Source organism: Schistocerca serialis, chromosome 6 (assembly GCF_023864345.2).
Source record: "Schistocerca serialis cubense isolate TAMUIC-IGC-003099 chromosome 6, iqSchSeri2.2, whole genome shotgun sequence".
In the NCBI taxonomy this organism is placed as follows: domain Eukaryota; kingdom Metazoa; phylum Arthropoda; class Insecta; order Orthoptera; family Acrididae; genus Schistocerca; species Schistocerca serialis.
Genome location: NC_064643.1, coordinates 713352222 through 713367129, shown reverse-complemented (window position 1 = coordinate 713367129; position 14908 = coordinate 713352222). Strand labels below are relative to the sequence as shown.

The following is a 14908-nucleotide window of genomic DNA, read 5'->3' as shown; positions in this document are numbered from 1 at the left end:
GCGGAAGACGGCCTAACGGTGTGCGGGACCGTAGCCCAGCTTCATGGAGACGGTTGCGAATGGTCCTCGCCGATACCCCAGGAGCAACAGTGCCCCTAATTTGCTGGGAAGTGGCGGTGCGGTCCCCTACGGCACTGCGTAGGATCCTACGGTCTTGGCGTGCATCCGTGCGTCGCTGCGGTCCGGTCCCTGGTCGACGGGCACGTGCACCTTCCGCCGACCACTGGCGACAACATCGATGTACTGTGGAGACCTCACGCCCCACGTGTTGAGCAATTCGGCGGTACGTCCACCCGGCCTCCCGCATGCCCACTATACGCCCTCGCTCAAAGTCCGTCAACTGCACATACGGTTCACGTCCACGCTGTCGCGGCATGCTACCAGTGTTAAAGACTGCGATGGAGATCCGTATGCCACGGCAAACTGGCTGACACTGACGGCGGCGGTGCACAAATGCTGCGCAGCTAGCGCCATTCGACGGCCAACACCGCGGTTCCTGGTGTGTCCGCTGTGCCGTGCGTGTGATCATTGCTTGTACAGCCCTCTCGCAGTGTCCGGAGCAAGTATGGTGGGTCTGACACACCGGTGTCAATGTGTTCTTTTTTCCATTTCCAGGAGTGTAGATAGTTTAGGTGTAAGTAACAGTACTACTCGGTTCAATGAGGTTGTTGTTGCTGCCCTGTACATAAGCTATGGTCTGGAACATGCACACGTTAGGTAAAAGTAAATGAACATTGTTCGCTGACAGAAATGGGAAGTGCTCCACCATGAGCGCCTTGACTGAACGCTACCAGATGGTACCAACATCCAGTATTCCCACGGCTTTGAGAAATGTTGGCTAAATATTCGTCCTTGTGCGACCTTGTTTTCAGTTACAAAATGGTGGCTACTGGGTATGTCTAACGTTATTGGGAATCGCCATACACTACCTCCAGACATATACTGCAGGTTATCGTCACCGTTGGACCACGCATCGCGGAAAATCTAAGGAACTGTTCAAAAATGGTTCAAATGGCTCTGAGCACTATGGGACTTTACATCTGAGGTCATCAGTCCCCTACAACTTAGAACTACTTAAACCTAACTAGCCTACGGACATCACACACATACATGCCCGAGGCAGGATTCGAACCTGCGACCGTAGCAGTCACGTGGTTCCAGACTGAAGCGCCTAGAACTGCTCGACCATACCGGCCGGCTAATCAACCGTGACAGTGGCTACCAGCTGGATAATGTGTGGAATAACGTCATCTCCGAAATTTTCTCCAGACAAAGACGCCAGAATACTCCAATTACTGCAGTGAGCGACAACGCCAAAGACAGCTGTTCTTCGTAGTTCCACTAGCGAGGACGCTGCCGCCGGGTGGTGTGGTCCTTCCGTCACCGTTGACTCTGATGCATGCGCGGCAATACTATCAGTGCTCTATATAAGGTGGAGCAGAGAACGTCTTCGTTTCCCTCCTACCTTTTACAAATCCCTCCAAATCCTAGAACGCCATGCTCTCCGCCTTGCCTATCGCATCCGTCTCCCCTCCCCCACGTGGATCCTGTATGACCTTATTCCGTTGCCACACCTCCTCCTTTTTCTTCAAACGGATACGGATCCTCTACACCTCCCGTAAACTTGATCCCCCTCACCCTCTTGTCTCTCCCATCCTCTCCCAACGCCATCTGCTGCTGTGCCTGTATTCCCACATCCCACCTGCTCTCCATCTCTCCACTCTCCATACCCTCCCTCAAGGTGGCTTCCACCAACTCCCCCTCCCTGATGATGCCCTCATCCCCTTCATCTACCCCTCCTCCCTCCTATCAACTTTTATCCTCCCTATCCCCTCCCTGTGTTTCCTTGGGGCACCCTCTCTCCCTTCTCTCCCTCCTCCCTTCCCCCCTCCCTCCTCCCCCCGGGCTTCACCTACCCCCGTCCCTTCTTTCCTCCCCCTCCCACATCCACTGCCACTGGCATCTACACTCTCCCCTCTCCCTCCTCCCCCACCTTTTCCCCTTTTGGCAGGTCCCCGGACTCGCACACGTCAAGTGAAAATTCGCCGGAGATCATCGCCATCAGTTCTGTGTATGTGCTTCCGTGTTTTCACCAGACCACACTCCATCGTTCACGTATGTTCTCTCAGTCATCAGTGTTCGTGTACAGTGCTGATCGTTTTTTTTATTTTTTTACTACACCTGTGAACGGCTCCGTGTTTTTTCTCCTGTCTCTACTGTTTTTGGTCCACCGTTATGTTATGTTTTTCTGTGTCTTCATTGTTTCTCTTTGTACTGACTGTGGCCGAAGAGCGGCATAATATTGCCGCTGCCAGTCCACCTTTTGTATAAGGTGCTAAAATAACAATAAAGAAAAAATAAAAAGTCTTCGTCAATCATCCATGGCTCATCTGAAGGTGACTGGCAGGTTCCAGTCGAAATATCGTGGTGTGAAGTTTACGACTACCGGCTGCAGTCTCGAAATCTCTTCGAAGAAGGTGTGTCATGTTGCAACCCGTCGCTTGCATTAAACATAAATATATGTGTGAGTGAAGCTAAATGTTATTATCTTTACATAAAGAAAATTATTTTCGTTGCAATAACCTTCAAATCGTGTTCTACATCCTTAATTTTCATTTATGGATTAGTGAATTTATTCGTGGCAGTTTTGTTGCCCTATGCCTATAATCACTTCCAGAACTGAAATTAATAATCAAATTAACTAATTAATAAGAATGATCATGTATAAAAACAGTGAACAGTAGAGGGAGTATGAATGGCGTATTTAAGTTTACAAAATCATGACTAGTTTTATTAAACCTTTACTTACTACAACTAGCTGATAAATCTTAAACAAAAATGACACACGACAAGTTAGTTGAGGAATGGTGTTTGATAGGCAAAGCAAAATGAGTCTTGCTGACCCCAGCTAATGCGTTGCTTTGAAACTTGGCTGTTATTCTGCGTTTGGTTTCCCGCAGTTATTGCGGTTATGCTATGGTTCCTCCTCTTTCTACGTGTGGCAGCAGCGGTGTGTATCGATATTTGCACCCTATACCATCTTTGGTCTGGTAATTATAGTTTCGGCTTGGCAGTGTGGAGCCAGTCCGTCGGTTGGAGTGGATCAAAAATGGTTCAAATGGCTCTGAGCACTATGCGACTTAACTTCTGAGGTCATCAGTCGCCTAGAACTTAGAACTAATTAAACCCAACTAACCTAAGGACATCACACACATCCATGCCCGAGGCAGGATTCGAACCTGCGACCGTAGCGGTCGCTTGGCTCCAGACTGTAGCGCCTAGACCCGCTCTGCCACTCCCACCGGCTGGAGTGGATCAGCAAGCGAGTCTCCACGCCGAACAGTTCGCCTGGCCTGCTGGCTGTCTCTATGCAGTGTCGCAGCATGTGGGGGCTGTTCCGAGTGCTACCGAGGTTTGTGGCTCACAGACCCAGGACATGAAAGTTGAGTGGTGATTTAATTGCCCAAGCCACATCTGTTCACGTTGTCCCCTTGGTTGGTGGTTCGCTGTTGGCGGTATTCCTGGGAGTAACAGCGAGTGTTCGAGTTGGTGAAGATTTAGCCACCGTGTCGTGGAATTAACTGTATTTGTCGGTTTGAAAATCAAGTGCACCAGCGAAATTTTCTGCCTTGTGGCCGTTAGTGTTCCGGTTACCTGCCCTGGTCGATGACGTAAAATCAGGCAGTGTCTTTTCCTCACCTGTTGTCGCTGTCCAACATGGTGTGTAGTTTTTGACAGCTTAATGTATTTTGGGTGTGGGTGGCTATGTCTGTAACGTTTTGGTTTTGAAATTCTCGTATACTGGTCGGTGGTTAGCAAGTCGTCTTGTCGGTGGGTCCCTGACTGTCTCTTGGTTGTGTTGCCGGTGGATCGAGTACAGTTGGGTCGACTTCTTGTCTCACCTAAGCGAACGTTAAGATTTCATGGGCAGACCGAGCCCCATGGAAACTTCTGAGCGCCGTTGCCTGTACTGCCTTTCTTCTTGGCGTTAAATTGTGTATTTCTAAGGTTCATAGCCGATGGTTGGAATTTGTAAGCTTGTAATTGTGTTTTTGAAATCAAAGGCCTTCAGCCGTTTTAAAAGTAAGTTTTTCTAAATTGGGCAAGTTTTACATTGTCTGAAGATAAAGCTTGGGCCTTCTGCCTATTGAAAGGTTATTGTAGTTATGTTGTTTCAAATTTAGCGGCCTTTAGAGCCGCTTTAAAAAAACTTAATCTATCTGACTAGTCAAGTCTTACATCGCTTGGCCTTAAATACTATTTAAGGTTAAAGCCTACAGCCTTCTGTCTCTCCGACCGAAGTGGCCGAGCGGTTCTAGGCGCTACAGTCTGGAACTGCGCGACCGCTGCGGTCGCAGGTTCGAATCCTGCCTCGGGCATGGATGTGTGTGATGTCCTTAGGTTAGTCAGGCTTAAGTAGTTCTAAGTTCTAGGGGACTGGTGACCTCAGAAGTTAAGTCCCATAGTGTGCTCAGAGCCATTTGAACCATTTGGAACTTCTGTCTCAAAAAAAAAAAAAAAAAAAAAAAAAGTTATGTATATATATATAGCAGTTGTATTTAATTCATGGGCCTTCAGCTGTTTTAGAATTAAAGACGTTTTCTGTCGATAGTCAAGCTTAGAAATTGCGCTGTTATGTTTGGACAACTAAAGAAAGTGTTATGTTTGGAGTGTAACTGAAAATGGTTCAAATGGCTCTGAGCACTATGGGACTTAACATCTATGGTCATCAGTCCCCTAGAACTTAGAACTACTTAAACCTAACTAACCTAAGGACATCACACAACACCCAGCCATCACGAGGCAGAGAAAATCCCTGACCCCGCCGGGAATCGAACCCGGGCGTGGGAAGCGAGAACGCTACCGCACGACCACGAGCTGCGGGCAAGTGTAACTGACAGCCGCTCATACTGGCCCCCTTCCACAATTCCTACTACTTGTCCTGTCCTGTGGGTTTAGCAGGGCTTCTCACATACATTGGAGTGGAAGCTATACAAGTTTTCCTCTTAATGAAGCCCTTTTACAACGCAATCTGGCTTTGTTTACACAAGTCCGCTGTGAGGCCCATCTCTATTCAAATGGAATCAACTACGACCAAGTATACCACAAACTGTGATTCACGTGAGAACAGGGAGCTGTGAATGTCATTTAACAAACCTACGGCGGTGCAGCAGTACTTTACTCCTTTACTTTGATTCAGGCAGCTGCAGAAAACGGTGCGCTGTGGGCGAGAAGCGGTGCGCTGCGGCAGCTGTATGTTCTGATGCGTCCACGAAAATATGCGAACCACGCAGTCTGGCGTCCTGATTATCAGACTGTGGGAAACTTCCCTATCAGAGCAGATTTCAGTGTGAGGTGCACCCGTTCACTGGTCTGGCCAAACCAATTTGACTCACAAACACGAGAGTGCGTGCGGGAATTGTCAGACGTCCGACAGCCGACTCACGACAAATAAGTTCACCCTCATGACACATTTGATGGCTGAGATGGCATGCTGTACGACTGTTAGCACAGTTGGAAACTACCACTGGCTCTTAGTCCATCGTAAGATACAGACCACCAGTCTCATCCACAAGGATAGACCTGAAGTCTTACACCAGGATGGAATCAGGAGATGAAAAATGTACCAATTGTAACGCCGGAAATGCATATCCTCCTATTTCCATCTATTGTACTATTATTTTTTTTCCTTGTTTTGTTACCTCAAGATATGACATTTCTGTCTCTTTATATATTGTAATTGTTTTACTGTTTGTATATATATATTTATGCACTTATGTCGATGTATAATTGGTTTGTTTCGTAAATATTATTTGTATTTTTACGCTGGGTCTTGCCTAGGGAAAACTGCTATCGAACGATTACATCGATAGGTCGTGTGAAGAATCAAAGTGTGTAGGATCTTTGGTAGGGTTAACTCTGCCGCGTGGAGCGCGGGCAGAGCATGGGGGAGTCTGGCTGGAGTAGCGAGTGGAGCAGGTGTGTGGTGTGAAGCTCCCGCGAGTTGCTGCGCTTTCGGGGTTTGGCAGCATGTAATTGCGCTCGACTTGCGATGATAGTTTCTGACATGGTGTCGCGGACAGGAAGCATTAGCTGGCGCACATCAAGAGCCCGTTTCGCCTGGTGACCGTGTCGAGAAGAAGGCGCGCCTACATCCAGCTTCTGCAACAGCGACGGCCAACAATGAGTGACTGTCGCCACCTCCTCGATCGACGGCTTCAAACCTTCAATCAACCAACAAGGAAGACTAAAAGCACGTAAAGTTTCAGAACTGTATGGCAGACCTCAGCTTTTCAAATTGTTCCATTTGCCTCGCAAAATTACAGCAACTTAGCATGAACCTTTGTTGCTCATTGTCCCAATTGCACTGCCAAGCAGGGTCCCTTCCTTTTCCGAAATGAGCCCGAGCGTCGTTGAAACTCAAACGCCAGCATCATTCGATTTCACTGCTTTAATTTCAAAGTTCAGCTGGCTACAATATTTAGATTGCACAAGCACAAATTAAGAGTGCGAGTTTTGTTACCGTATTTTAGTTACCTGTGACTGCAGCTCAGCTTGGTACGTACTAAATTTTACTATTGTTAATTGTTCAGAATCATTTAATTCAAGTTCAAAGTTAATTCTCTTATTTCTAAATTGCGTAGATTCAAGTAGCTTTTGAAATGATTGTTGAGGTAGTCCAAGACTAACCTTATTTTACTTAATGTCGATGTGCTTCAGAAAGAAAGCTCACTATTAACTTCAGTCACTAAATTAACTTTCGATTTTCCAGTTTTATTAATTCTTTTGCTAAATAAAGTCAGAGTGTAGCGAAATTTATTACTTCTGACAAACTTTCAGTTTTCACAGTACACGTGTCAACCTTCAGTTGCCACGCTTCTAGTGCAAATTATATGTGTAATTACCTTGCTTTTTCAGTTACTATAGTAATTGTCCTTAGGACTGGCGACCGTGATTTCCCCCAAATCTCAAATATCTAATTACCGCTAGTTAATTGTTAACGTAACGGCCGCACATTTACTTTCTTTATTAACTTTATCCCTATTTCAAAATTAATTTCCACCAGTTTCACTTGCATTTTTCCTTTCATTTAGATGTAACCCTTTCCTCCCTCTTTACCGATAGATTAACTTCGGTGACGATTGCTTTTCCCAAATTTCCATTAGGTACACGCGGTTTAATTTTTCACTGTCATTAAGGTCGATAAGTGAGGGGGAGGTTACACAATGTTAGCACAGTTGGAAACTACCACTGGCTCTTAGTCCATCGTAAGATACAGACCACCAGTCTCATCCACAAGGATAGACCTGAAGTCTTACACCAGGATGGAATCAGGAGATGAAAAAAAAAAAAACAAAGAATCACAACCACTTTCCACTAAGCCTCGGTACAGGAGCCGAATTAGCAAAACCGAAACCGCCACCACATTCCACAAACCAATCAAATTATACCCTACCCATTGAATCTCCCCTCTTGATTGTTTTGCTAGCCTGGTAGCCAATCCAGACACAGCACTGGGGTTCCCATGCTGGGGGAGCAAGCCCCAACTTTACACATCCTGAGAGGATCCAATCAGCGACTCCAAATCTCTCCTGTCTCTCTCACAGTAAGCATGGCCATGTTTCGGCAAAAAATATCTACATGGACGGGACCACAGTCCCTCATTTACGGAGTGATCTAATCTTTAGAGGACGACCACTTCCAATTCCTGAAAGAAGTGTTAAGCTTCCCAGACAGATGTGCACATGAAATATATGTTTTTGCTGCTCGCTAAAAGAAGCTGGTAACTCCCTGGCGTCAAAGGGGGGTTACATTTCTGCCTCCACTAAACATGTAGACCAGCTACTCCATCCGTATAGTCCCAGGCTCAGTTTACAGCAGTGTCTCTTAAATGGCTTTCCCCACCCATTTTCTGCCATCCACCTGCCGTCACAATGGACTGCCACCTGGCTCCGTAAAATGTTTTGGGAACTGGCGCCCTTCTGTCCGACCATAAGTGGAAGGGGGAGAGAGCTTTGGCCAGAAGTCCCTCTGCTGATAAGATCCACTGGTGCTGCTTCCCAGAATGACTCACATGGCCAGGTTGGTGCACTTAGAATTTATGCCCCAACTCATTTCTCTCCCTGTTATCCATCGCCTCCAATGTGAACCCTTGGGTGCAGGTTCTCTACAGGCTACACATGCAGTTATACAGACATTTTGCACACAATTTCCCCATGTAAAAAAGTCGTAAACCATATATAGCAAAAGTGGCACTGGGGAACACCGAGATCATGAACTAAAGTATATTGATCTGAGCGACAATGTTTTTAAAGTGAGAGAGCGGCATGTCACTTCTCAATGTGAGCCAGGACTCCATTATAATGGAACCACATACATGAGCAAGATCAAATGGGATATCTCTGAACAATGTGGGTAGTACATTCCTCAGAAACAAACACTAAAATGACAAACTGCCTACTGGCTTCTGTCTCGGGTTCTTCGGCCGACGTTCATTTAATGATTTTTCTGACGTTTCGCCAGCACGAGTGGCTGGCATTGTCAAAGCTTCACCCTCCATTGCCGGTGGTGAACTGGAGCCGAGCTCGCGGGCGCAGACTATATGTACCTGGCGCGCCAACGTCCGAGGGCTTCTCCCCGGTCATTTCCGGTGCGGTTCCCCACTTGCTACCTGCGACGGTCGTTCGCTGCAGTGCGGGAAGCCAGACATTGCAAGTGGGTCTCTTTTCTCCTTCGCCGATCTAAGACACTCTTTGATCTTCCTTGTCGGTTTGAAAATCGTCTTTACGCCATGTTTGCGCAATATACGGCCGATTCTGTCCGTCACTCTGGGAATCTATGGCAGAAAGGCCGTACCCGACATTTCTTTTTCTGGTTTCTTACTTCGCCGAGTGTTTGGCTCAGATCGGCGAAGGAGAAAAGAGACCCACTTGCAATGTAGGGAATATACCGCATACCATGCACATGCGGAAAAGTTTATGTCGGAATGACTGGACGATCCATTAACACCAGGATCAAGGAGCATAAGCGACATTGCAGGTTGGGGCAGGTGGAGAAATCGGCCGTGGCAGAACACGCACTGAATGAGACCGACCACGTAATAAAATTCGCCGACACGGAAGTTCTGGCTGTAGAGAACCGCTATCACACGCGCTTGTTCAGAGAAGCTGTAGAAATACAAAAACACGCGAACAGTTTGAACAAGAAAGAGGAAAGCCTTAAGGTAAACGGATCCTGGCTTCCCGTACTGCAGCGAACGACCGGCGCAGGTAGGAAGAGGAGAACCGCACCGGAAATGACCGAGGAGAAGCCCTCGGACGTTGGCGCGCCAGGTACATATAGTCTGCGCCCGCGAGCTAGGCTCCAGTTCACCACCGGCAATGGAGGGTGAAGCTTTGACAATGCCAGCCACTCGTGCTGGCGAAACGTCAGAAAAATCATTAGATGAACGTCGGCCGAAGAACCCGAGACAGAAGCCAGTAGGCAGTTTGTCAACAAGTGGCCACGAAAGCCTCAACAATTTTGTAAACACTAAAATGCGGTAATTAGGTGGAAATCCAACTGATACGGGCCTACTAACCAATCATTGGCTGTTGTTATTGAGGTCTTCAGTTCAGAGACTGGTATGATGCAGCTCTTCGTGCTACTCTATCCTGTGCAAGCTTCTTCATCTCCGAGTACCTACCGCAACCTGCATCCTTCTGAATCTGTTTAGTGTATTCATCCCTTGGTCTCCCTCTACGATTTTTACACTCCATGCTTCCCTCCAGTACTAAACTGGTGATCCGTTGACGCCTCAGAATGTGTCCGACCAACCGATCACTTCTTCTAGTCACGTTGTGCCACTAATTCCTCTTCTCCCAAACTCTATACAGTACCTCCTCATTAGTTACTTGATCCACATTACGAGATCGTTCTGTAGCACCACATCTCGAAAGCTTCTATTCTCTTTTCGTTTAAACTATTTATCGTCTATGTTTCACTTCCATACATGGCTACACTCCATACAAACACTTTAAGAAAAGACTTCATGACACTTAAATCTGTACTCGATGTTAACGAATTTATCTTCTTCAGCAACGCTTTCTTTGCCATAGCCAATCTACATCTTTATATCCTCTCTACTTCGACCATCATCAGTTATTTTGCTCCCCAAATAGAAAAATTCAACAGCTCTTTTAAGTGTCACATGTCCGAATATAATTCCTTCATCATCACCTGATTTAATTCGACTACATTCCGTCATTTTTTTTTTTTTTTTACTTTTGTTGATTTTCATCTTGTATCCTCCTTTCAAGACACTGCCAATTCGGCTCAACTTCTCTTCCAAGTTCTTTGTTGTCTCTGAGAGAATTACAATGTCTTCTGCACACCTCAACCTTTTTTATTTCTTTCCCATGGATCTTAATTCCTACTCCAAATTTTTCTTTTGTTTCCTTTACTGCTTCCTCAACCTACAAGCTGAATAACATCGGGGACAGGCTACAACCCTGTCTCACTCCCTTCTCAACAACTGCTTTCCTTTCGTGCCCCTCGGCTCTTATAACTTCTCAAAATGGTTCAAATGGCTCTAAGCACTATGGGACTTAACATCTGAGGTCATCAGTCCGCGAGACTTAGAACTACTTAAACCTAACTAACCTAAGGACATCACACACGCGCATGCCCGAGGCAGGATTCGAACCTGCGACGGTAGCAGCAGCTCGGATCCGGACTGAAGCGCCTAGAACCGCTCGGCCACAGCGGTCGGCTCTTATAACTGCGATCTGATTTCTGTACAAATTGTAAATAGCCTTTCGCTCCATGTATTTTACCCCTGCCACCTTCAGAATTTGAAAGGGAGTATTCCATTCAACATTGTCAAAAGCTTTCTCTAAGTCTACAAATGCTAGAAATATAGGTTTGCCTTTCCTTAATCTTTCTTCTAAGATAAGTCGTAGGGTCAATATTGCCTCGCGTGTTCCAATATTTCTACAGAATCCAAACTGATCTTCCCCGAGGTCTGCTTCTACCATTGTCAAAAGCTTTCTCTAAGTCTACAAATGCTAGAAATGTAGGTTTGCCTTTCCTTAATCTTCCTTCTAAGATAAGTCGTAGGGTCAGTATTGCCTCACGTGTTCCAATATTTCTACGGAATCCAAACTGATCTTCCCCGAGGTCGGCATATACCAGTTTTTCCATTCGTCTGTAAAGAATTCGTGTTAGTATTTTGCAGCTGTGACTTGTTAAACTGATAGTTCGGTAATTTTCACACCTGTCAACACCTGTTTTCTTTAGGATTGGAATTATTGTATTCTTCTTGAAGTCTGAGGGTATTTCACCTGTCCCATACATCTTACTCACCAGATGGTAGAGTTTTGTCATGGCTGGCTCTCCCAAGGCTATCTTATGGAATGTTGTCTGCTCCCGAGGCCCTGTTTCGACTTAGGTCTTTCAGTGCTCTATCAAATTCTTCACGCAGTATCATATCTCCCATTTTATCTTCGTCTACGCCCTCTTCCATTTCCATAATATTGCCCTCAAGTACATCGCCCTTCTATAGTCCCTCTATATACTCCTTCCACCTTTCTGCTTTCCCTTCTTTGCTTAGGACTGTTTTTCCATGTGCGTTCTTGAAATTCATACAGGTGGTTTTGTTTTCTCCAAAGGTCTCTTTAATTTGCCTGTAGGCAGTGTCTATCTTACCTCTAGTGATATATTCCTCTATATTCTTGCATTTGTCCTGTAGCCATCACTGCTCAGCCATTGTGCACTTCCTGTCGATCTTATTCTTGAGCCATTTGTATTCCTTTTTGCCTGCTTCATTTACTGCATTTTTATATTTTCTCCTTACATCAATTAACTTCAATATCTCTTCAGTTACCCAAGGATTTCTACGAGCCCTCGTCTTTTCACATACTTGATCCGCTGCTGCCTTCACTATTTCATCTCTCAAAGCTACCCATTCTTCTTCTGCTGTATTTTTTTCCCCCATTCCAGCAATCGTTCCCTTATGCTCTCCCTGAAACTCTCTACAACCTCTGTTTCTTTCAATTTATCCAGATCCCATCTTCTCAAATTCCCACCTTTTTGCAGTTTCTTCAGTTTTAATCTAATAAATAATAAATTGTGTTCAGAGTCCACATCTACCCCTGGAAATGTCTTACAATTTAAAACCGGGTTTCTAAGTCTCTGTCTTACCATCTTATAATCTATCTGAAACCGACCAATGTCTCCAGGCCTCTTCCACGTATACAACCTTCTTTCATGATTCTTAAACCAAGTGTTAGCTACGATTAGGTTATACTCTGTGCAGAATTCTACCAGGCGGCTTCCTCTTTCAATCCTTACCCCCCAGTCCATATTCACTTACTACTTTTTCTTCTATTTCTTTTCCTAGTATCGAATTCCAGTCCCCCATGAATATTAAATTTTCCTCTCCCTTAACTATCTAATTTCTTTTATCGCATCATACATTTCTTCAATCTCTTCATCATCTGCCAAGCTGGTTGACATATAAACTTGTATTATTATGGTGGGCGTGGGCTTCTTGTCTGTCTTGGCTACAATAATGCGTTTACTGTGCTGTTCGTAGTAGCTTATCTGCGCTCCTATTTTTTATTCATTATTAAACTAACTCATGCATTACCCCTATTTGATTTTGTATTTATAACTCAGTACCAGAAGTCTTGTTCCTCCTGCCACCGAACCTCACTAATTCCCACTATATCTAACTTTAACCTATCCGTTTTACCCAAGAGGACGCCATCATCATTTAACCACACACTAAAGCTGCATGACCGTGGGAAAAATTACGCCTATAGTTTCTCCTTGCTTTCAGCCATTCGCAGTACCAGCACAGAGAGGTTGTTTTGGTTGATGTTACAAGGCCAGGTCAGTCAATCATCCAGACTGTTGCCCCTGCAACTATTGAAAAGACTGCTGCCCCTTTCAGGAACCACATGTTTGTCTGGTCTCTGAACAGACAGCCCTCCGTTATGGTTTGGATTTGACGTGCAGTTGATCAAGTGCTGAGTCAGAGCTCATCTGCTACCTTAGCAAGCACTGCCTCGGATGGCATACAGTTCACTGACCTGTATCGCTGAGGCACGCAAGCCTCCCCACCAACAGCAAGGCTCATGGATCATGGGGGGAGAAATCACTGGCTATGCTGCCCAAAAGTTCATTTCAGGTCCTTGTTGATGACCATTCACAAGTGAATGGTGTGGATGCTGAACATGTCATACGTGTCTTTTGCGACTACTGTTTCTTATCTGGCGAAGAAGGTTTCAACGGATAAAAATACATATGTGGAGAAATGAAAGTCAACAATAGAATATTGCAATACCTACTATATCATCATGACGAAAGGAATGAATTAAGTAGTATTTGAAGCTTCCAGATTATGTGAATTGTGAGGGTGCAGTTACTGTTCCCGTACTACTGTCCACTTATTACCATGCGCAACATAGATTTGATGTGCAGCTGATCAAGTGCCGTGTTTATGCTCATCTACTACCTGAGCAAGCAACGCTTCGGATGGCGCACAGTTCATTGACCTCCGCAGTCTATGTGTTGTGGTACAACTTGCCCTCTTTGTGGCTCATCAAAAATATGGTGGGCTTCAGAGGCCTCCTAATATAAGAATTTCTACAGTTTCAGTTTCCTTGTGTGTACTTAAAAAGAAAGTCTGCTGACTCGAAAAAATGCTAAGCCATTTCATTACAGATGGTACCCTTCTGCTTGTAAATGTAGACTGCAGTCTTACAACCTTTGTGACTTGAACAGATCACAGCAACAAGAAGCATCAAGAGAAATGTCGTTTGGTGACTTTGAAAGTGATGTTAGAGATAGCAGACAGGGTTGCAATTAAGTCAAGCCTTACGCATTCTCGGTGAAGAAGTCCTCGTACTCGATGCCGTTGAACGTGTAGCAGACGCCCTCGTCTGTGATGATCGTGTCGAAAAGCTCGCCACACGAGATGTCCTTGGACTGCCACCGGCAGCGACGTACAGTGTCCCAGAGGCTAGGAGCCACCTGCAACCGTCAACCCAGTCACCGCACCAGGTTCCCCCTTTACCACGTGTAGCAGCCTCACAGTATCACATATGGAAGCTTTGAACTAAGGTGATTGTTAGTCAAATATAAAATTACATAAATTGTAAAAACTTTCTTTAAAACCTTTTAAAATCTTCAAAAGTTTTACATATACTGCATTTAACATTAAAAAATGTTTGCAAAGTGACGACCATTGTCGGTAGCTTAACTACCATCTTCAGACCTGAGAAGAGACAAACCAATTAAAAAACTGCCGTAAGTAACCAGTTATGTAAAATTTTCTATTGGCCTACTTTTAAAACTTTACGGCGAATTACGATATCACATGTGGTATTATAAATGTAACTAGCAGTGTGCATGGTCCGCAACATTCTTATTTTTAATCTCGAGTCTTGCATTTAGAATACTACATGTGGTATCTTAACCCCCTGTAAATTTTTAAAAGTTGGATAACAGCAACTTTTACGTAATTTGTGACTTACGGAAATTTTTCTTTCGGTTTGTCTGCTCTCAGATCTGAAGACGGTACTTCAGCTACCGAAACTGGTCATGAGTTTGTTAAATGCAATTGAGCCAATGTATAGAAACGTTTTGAGAATTTTAATAAGTTTTAGAGATTTTGATATAATTTAATATTTGATTATCTGCTTACGGTCACCATCTCCTATTCTTACAATGTCAGATATCTTCTGTAAAGTGATTATGTTTTGATAGTCACCACATGGGGGTCACTAGAGAGTTGTCAACAGGGATTACTGGTCCTCGCCCCCCATCTGCGGTAGAAACTCATAAAAAATTACAAAATTCCCACGAATTTCTAGAAGTAAATGTCTACAATTTTGTTAAACTGCTGATTTAGCGCTTAGAGAGC

General features: G+C 44.9%; 1 protein-coding gene across 1 annotated transcript in view; it reads right to left on the bottom strand.

Annotated features, from left to right (window-relative positions):
* The window catches only part of LOC126485043 (pickpocket protein 28-like), a 118551-nt gene that overhangs the window by 38634 nt on the left and 65009 nt on the right, over positions 1–14908 (bottom strand). Inside the window, exon 5 of the mRNA XM_050108645.1 lies at positions 13865–14016. Within this exon, the coding sequence (XP_049964602.1) occupies positions 13865–14016 (152 nt within the window). The remainder of the gene's footprint in view (positions 1–13864; positions 14017–14908) is intronic.